The sequence below is a fragment of the Monopterus albus genome, unplaced genomic scaffold (genome assembly GCF_001952655.1).
Source record: "Monopterus albus unplaced genomic scaffold, M_albus_1.0 scaffold29.1, whole genome shotgun sequence".
Lineage (NCBI taxonomy): Eukaryota > Metazoa > Chordata > Actinopteri > Synbranchiformes > Synbranchidae > Monopterus > Monopterus albus.
Genome location: NW_018127909.1, coordinates 4,945,829 through 4,952,692, shown reverse-complemented (window position 1 = coordinate 4,952,692; position 6,864 = coordinate 4,945,829). Strand labels below are relative to the sequence as shown.

General features: G+C 40.3%; 2 protein-coding genes across 3 annotated transcripts in view; one reads left to right on the top strand and one right to left on the bottom strand.

Annotated features, from left to right (window-relative positions):
* The window catches only part of tsc2 (TSC complex subunit 2), a 34,102-nt gene extending 32,242 nt beyond the window's left edge, over positions 1 to 1,860 (bottom strand). Inside the window, exon 1 of the mRNA XM_020596033.1 lies at positions 1,774 to 1,860. The gene's annotated coding sequence lies outside the window, so the exon portion shown is untranslated. The remainder of the gene's footprint in view (positions 1 to 1,773) is intronic.
* The window catches only part of nthl1 (nth-like DNA glycosylase 1), a 12,944-nt gene continuing 7,874 nt past the window's right edge, over positions 1,795 to 6,864 (top strand). For both annotated transcript variants that reach the window (XM_020596038.1, XM_020596037.1), the window contains exons 1-5: positions 1,795 to 1,879; positions 3,065 to 3,333; positions 3,420 to 3,590; positions 3,758 to 3,917; positions 4,015 to 4,120. In XM_020596038.1, the coding sequence (XP_020451694.1) occupies positions 3,199 to 3,333; positions 3,420 to 3,590; positions 3,758 to 3,917; positions 4,015 to 4,120 (572 nt within the window). In that variant the 5' untranslated portion in view covers positions 1,795 to 1,879; positions 3,065 to 3,198. The remainder of the gene's footprint in view (positions 1,880 to 3,064; positions 3,334 to 3,419; positions 3,591 to 3,757; positions 3,918 to 4,014; positions 4,121 to 6,864) is intronic.

Sequence of the window (6,864 nt, the reverse complement as noted above, 5' to 3'; positions counted from 1 at the left end):
CACCTCCCACAAAGACAACATCATCCTAAAGTTTGCGAACAACACTGCAGTGATAGGTTGCATCACTGGCAGGGACGAAGCAGTCTACAGGAGGGAGGTGGCCGGTCTGGTGTCATGGTGCAAGGACAATAATCTCAGCCTCAACACGGACAAGACGAAGGAGATGATAGTGGACATGAGGAAGGAGAGGAGAACTCATCAGCCACTGTTCATCCAGGGGGATCGAAGTGGAGAGGGTGAGCAGCTTCAAATACCTGGGCGTCCACATCAGTGAGGACCTCACTTGGACACTTAACACCACACAGCTGGTCCAGAAGGCCCAGCAGTGGCTGTACTTCCTGAGGAGGCTGAGGAGGTTTGGCATGTCACCTAGGATCCTCAGCAACTTCTACAGCTGCATCACTGAAAGCATCTTGACCGGCTGCATCACCGTCTGGTATGGCAGCACTACTGCTATGGACTGCAAGCGCCTGCAGAGAGTGGTGAAGACTGTGGAGAAGATCACCAGGATTCCACTGCCCTCTCTGCAGAGTATTTACCACCACAGGGTGCGTAGGAAAGCTGCCTCCATCCTCAAGGACCCCAAACACCCCCAGCACGGACTGTTTACACCCCTACCCTCCGGTTGGGTGCTCAAAAGTGTGAGATGCAGGACCACTAGACTGAAAAACTCTTTCTTTCCGACTGCCATCAGACTCCTAAACAGCTGACTCAGGATGTACTTCATGTAATTCCATCTGTACTGTTTACATATTCATTTTGCACATTCACAATTGCACACTCACTGCTGCGTATTTACACTCCACGGCTCCCACATAGCATATATTATCTCTGCATTATATTTTGTTCTTGTATTTTTATTTGCTTCCTTCACTTGCTGCTTTAAAGTGCCTTAGATTTGTGATTTTACTGCCTATTTAGATTTGTGTCACTCATCTACTTTATTTCACTTGTATTATGTGGCATTTGTGAGGACGGCAAAGTAAGAGTTTTATTGTACAGAGAAACACATTTCCTAACTGTGCATATGACAAATAAACACTTTGACCTTTGACCCTGACCTTGTGACAAACTGTACAAGGCAAACAGGAACCTTTAATAGTTAATCCAGCATTATTGTGATAGTTCCAGTTTGTATATATGTAGTGTAACTCACAGACACTATGGCAATGTTGTCCTACAACTATTACAACCTCAGCCTGCTCAGTGGGAGAAGTTTGACAATATTCAATATTTTTGTTATTGTCACATGAAAAGACCAAAATCAATAACATCCTAGCCTGTCTCTTAAACATATCATCAGTTTCTTATCAACATAATCATTGAAAATGATAATGGTGTCTGGTCATATTGTCCACGTCTGAATTCTATAATATCCTCAACTCTATGATCTAATAATTAAGATTAATTAAATTATCAAATACATATCTTAGATATCATTCAGTTGCATTTGTTTATTAAAACAATTTCGAACTACTAATTAAAATAAATTATTATTATAATTATATAAAATAAGTTATCTAAAAGGAAAAAAATATGTTTTTCAAATTATGTCGATAATATAAATTTTATTTCGGGGTATTTCCGCTGTTCTGACCAGGGAACTACGAATAAGAAACCAACTTCAGCTTCATCTAAGCGCTTCACGTCCGCTGCAGCAGGAGGGTCTGTTACTCCGGCGTTTTGTCATGACCTCTCCTTATTCATGCAGAGCAGGTCTGTTGTTACTCGGAGTGGAAATCGAACTGTGGCTTCTCGAAGGTCCAAACTTACCAAGAGACGGACAAAACCGGATACGGTTTCCTCTGTGGATGTAAAGGTCGAAGTGGAGGAGGCGAGGATCTCTGAGCAGAGACCCTCCTCATCGGGTAACGTTCATGTGAGACTGCTAGCTGAACATAAGACACCGGTGGTATAAACGTGTGGAAACGCATGAACTGTCATGCATTAGCTACTAAAAGGTTATTGCGCCTGCGCAAAGGCTGGGAAAGTTGTTCTTTGGTTTTGTTCACTGTATACCACTGTGTAAGGCATGCTACCGTTAAAGCTGTTGCAGACTAGACTTTATTTCATCTGACAACATCAGCATTCAGAGGGTATGCAGACCCATCTGACAACATCAGCATTCAGAGGGTGTGCAGACTCAGTGTGTCACAATACAGGCTATATAGCCAACACATGCAGTTAATTCTGGTCCAGTTTGGTTTTGGGATCAGCCTATTAGTACTGATTGAGAAGCATCTTGATGTGTAACTGGTTAAGCATCATAAGACATGAGCTGTTAGGGTAAAGGTTAGGTTCCAATTAAGGTAAGGGGAAGCTGACTTCAGTCCTGTGAAAGAAAATTTGGAATTTGTGCTATTGGGCTATATAAAATTTGACATGACTTTCCTCAGAATGTACTCTAATGAATTGGAATTAAACGGTAAAGAATCTTGGTGTATATCATGATATTTCACACCAGTGGTTCCTGGGGTTTTCAAGGTCATAGGGCAAATCCAAGGCATCATGAGATGAATAACAGAATAGGAAATTCTGTTGAACCAACTTGTAATTCCTCATAATGTTCCTTCTTTTTATTCACTACTGAAACTGTTGAACAACTTTAACACTTCAGTTAAGAAATTTATTCTTCAAAATTAGAAATCTGCTACTCCGCCATGTTTCACATGGTGGATCATGGAGATGCAAAAGCCATATAAATTGGACAGGTTCGGGAGAATTTGGGGGCCTTTTTCAGCACATTGTCCCATAGGCGTGAGGGTTTTGTTAATATCTGCAGTAAAGCATTTTGACAAGTAGCTTATAACAAAAAGTAATTTACGAGGAGGCTGTTAGACATGTATGCAACCAGTGTGGACAAATCACAAGTAACTTAGACGTTACTCTGCAAGCAAATAGCAGAATTAATGGCCGTGGCTTTGGATGAGATGTTCAGTGTAGCATCCACATGCTTTGTTTGCATCTGCATTCTTTTAGTCATGTTGTGTACATAGGGTTTAATGTAGACGTATTGTATTTCCATGCTCAGTCAGCTATTTATCATTCTCTCTCCTCTGTTCAGGTGGTTGTCATGAGCTCCTCCACCAGGCCACTGTGCAGCCAAAAATAGAGACAGAGGTGTTGCCGCTGCCTTCGCACGGCCGTAGGAGGAGACAGCTAAAGGTGGAATATGACCAGGACCAAGGTGTTTCGCTGATGAAGACAGAGCACTGGGAACCTCCAGACTGGAAGAAACAATTCGGATTTATTCGTGAGATGAGAAGCAGTCGGGATGCACCTGTAGATAGCATGGGAGCAGAGAAATGTTATGACCCAGAGGCCCCTGCACATGTAGGTCTGGTCTAGATTTTTGTTAAAACATGCACATAGTTCAGTAGGTTACATGAATACCTCTGTTATTCTGTTTGTTGACACAGGTTAGACGTTTCCAGGTGTTGGTGTCACTCATGCTATCCAGTCAAACCAAGGACCAGGTGACAGCCGCAGCTATGCAGAATCTCCGAGCGCACGGCTGCACTGTGGAAAATATACTCGCTACTGATGAAAAAACACTGGGAAAACTTATCTACCCTGTTGGCTTCTGGAGGGTAAGATAAAATAACTGTCGTTTTAGGATTTTTATGTGTTACATTCCCAAACTGACTGAAATCAGTTTGTGGCCATGCTTCCACCCCCACACCCTCCATCATTCATTCTTTTGTTCATGTTTTGCACCTGAAATAATTCTTGCCTGTTTTCTGCCACCTGTCTGAAGAATAAGGTGAATTACCTGAAGCTGACTTCAGCCATGCTGCAGAAAGAGTTTGGAGGGGACATCCCAAACTGTGTCGAGGAGCTGGTCCGCCTGCCGGGGGTTGGACCCAAAATGGCTCACCTGGCTATGAACATCGCCTGGGACCAGGTGTCAGGCATTGGTGGGAGCTCACACCCAAAGCACATTTACATTTTTTCAAAATTATAAATATCATGTGTGCACATGGTCTCATAGATGATCTGATCATCTGTATTTAGGTGTGGACACACATGTGCATCGTATCGCTAATAGGCTGGGCTGGCTCAGAAAGCCAGCCAAGAACCCAGAGGAAACACGCAAGGCCCTGGAGGAGTGGTTACCCAGGTAACAGTATGACAAATTTAGTGCTGACCCGTACAACCCGATCAGCAAGGAGCAACAAATATATAAAGGTCAGAGTCGCCAATGCTGTCCTAGAAACTCACAATTAGTCACTGAGACTGGCAACTGATAGGAACTTTCACCACATGAAGTGTTGACTGATAGCAGGCAGCTTTTAGAGTTCAAATTAGGAAAACTGACCATTTAGTGATTTAATTTTAAATCTGGGCGTACACTGTCAACTATCAACAAGATCATTAAAGCATTTACTTGATAAAATGTAGAGAAGCAAACATTGTGGATAGTGAGTAGCTAAAAGAAGACCTGTCATTTGTGCAGTCCTAAATCGCAAATTCTTACAATTAAAAGTATACAACACATCTTTGTTGGAAGCCAGGAAGCCCTTTTAGCTTTAGCCTTTTTAAACATCATTACTCAAAAGTGTAAACCCATACTGAAACCATAAGAATATTAATAACAACAAAACTGACTCAACAGAGAGAAAGTTTAACCTTTTTAGGAATTTTAAGAAAGGAAGCTCCATCACTGGCTGAAAAGTAGGTGGTTCAAAACCCAAGAAAAACATGATTAATCCTGAGACTTTTTTCTTCATCAGATTTTTCTTTTTTCTTATCATTGCCAAACTGAATGGCAATGTTTGAAGCACTGAGAGCTTCTGCATTACTATACTGCCTCAGCCCCTCAAGCTCCTTTGTGGTTTCTTTTTCCTTGATGATAAAGGAGTTAATCTTGGCTTTCTGGTTAGCCAGCTGTTGCTTTGTCTCCTTCAGCTCTTGGCTAAGTTGGATCCTCAAGTTTTGTTCATAGTTCAAGTTCTCTCTGCCCCTGCTCAGCATCCCCTGAAGCCTCCCAATTTCTGCACGAAATGCTTCGCAGGTCATGTTGGGCTTGTTTGTGGGAGATGGCTGTCGTTTGGGTCTCCGTTTTTGAGATCTGTTGGTAGAACTTGCCATTTTTTTTAACTGGTAGTCAGTTTAACTGGAATCAGTTTTCTCAAACACTGTACTATCTCTGTGAACAGATGTCTGTATTAGTTTTTTAACGTGCTTTCACACTGGTGTGTTACTTGTACAAGGTCTGAAGTTGAAATGCCTGGTGAGCTGCAGTTGATAGTGCCACAGACCTGATGATGTCACAGAGATCAAAGGCCCAATGGCTGTGATGATGTCATTCTAGTTTGTTTTGTTCCGGATTGGGTCCATGTTTACATTCAAAATCACCAGCTCAGTTAAATGTGCTAAGCTAACAGGCTACCTCAGTAACACTCAAACCCATTTTAAAACCTGCTATTAATCTCAAAGAGAAGATATTCTATAAAGCAGGTTGGGTGAAAACATGACTTTCACTTTCCCTGAACTCAGAGTGGACAAACTCCAATTTCACCTAAACCGGTTTGAATAAGTCTTGTTTGCTATTAGAAAGTAGACAGTTTGTATTTCTCTGCTCTACTTGTCTGCCGCTTTGGTCTGTTCCCTTCATTTGCCAGTTCAGAAAATACCTTGTTAAAATTGATCATCATGATCAACACTGTGTATAAACTCTTCATATGGTCAAAACCAAAAGTCTGAGAATGCAAAATAAAACACTAATTCACCTTTGTATTGCAAATATAATTACTTAAGTGAAATTAAAAATTAAGACCAGACATAAAACACAAAGAAAACACCACATTACACCATCAAGTTGGCACCAAACAAACAAATTGTTTATTTTTACTCGTTAAACTTCACTCACATTTATGTTATAGAAGTGACTACTTTTGTGGCTTGGAAGATTATTTTGCTTTGTTAACATCAAGATGATGTACAGTTGTTTGTTTTGACAAGATAAACTGTTGATAGCACTAATTTACAGGTTAGGTGCTATTAAACCACTGTAGAGCAAGAAAAGATTGTGGAAGATTGTGTGATTTAAAGAGTGCCAGTCAAACCTCTGACAGTGAAAACAATGTATAAAAAGAAAGAAAGAAAAGGCAAAATATGGCTTTCCTACTGAACTGAATGGGAAAGTATGGCCAAACTTTTTACTGGCAGCATACAGCTTAGATGTCCAGTTGCTAAAAGTTAATCCACACCTACCAACCCATCCAAACTGGGATTCTCTGTAGTCATGGTGTAATGAAATAGTACACAGTTCTGTATTTTGTTTTCTCTATGTTAGATCCACATGAAAAAAATTATTTCAGCTATTAAAGACAAAATGTAAATAGGTGTCCTTTAAAGCAGAGAAAACCATATTGGCAATCAGAGAGGATTTTATGTTTGTCAATAAATGTATCTAATCTGTTATTAAAGAGTTTTTCCAAAATTTTTGAAAATTGTGACAACAGAGAAACCGGTCCATAATTTGTGAAGTTGTGCTTATCATCAGATTTATACAATGGAATAACCTTTGCTATTTTCATATTATTGGGGAACTGACCAAGTCGAAACGACGTGTTAAAAATATGGGTTAATGGTTTGCATATCTCCTCAATTACCCATTTAACAGTTGTCATAGTGATACCATCACTATCACTGGATGTTTTGTTAACACATTTATTCACTATCTCTATAATTTCATTTTCATCTATGGGCTTCAAAAACATAGAACTCATGTTCCTTTCGATTGTATTATTATTTATAGTGACGGATGTATCATCTGTACAAATGCTTCTTGCTAAACCAGGACCAACATTCACAAAGAACCTATTAAACTTATCTACTACATCCTCCAATCTATTAACC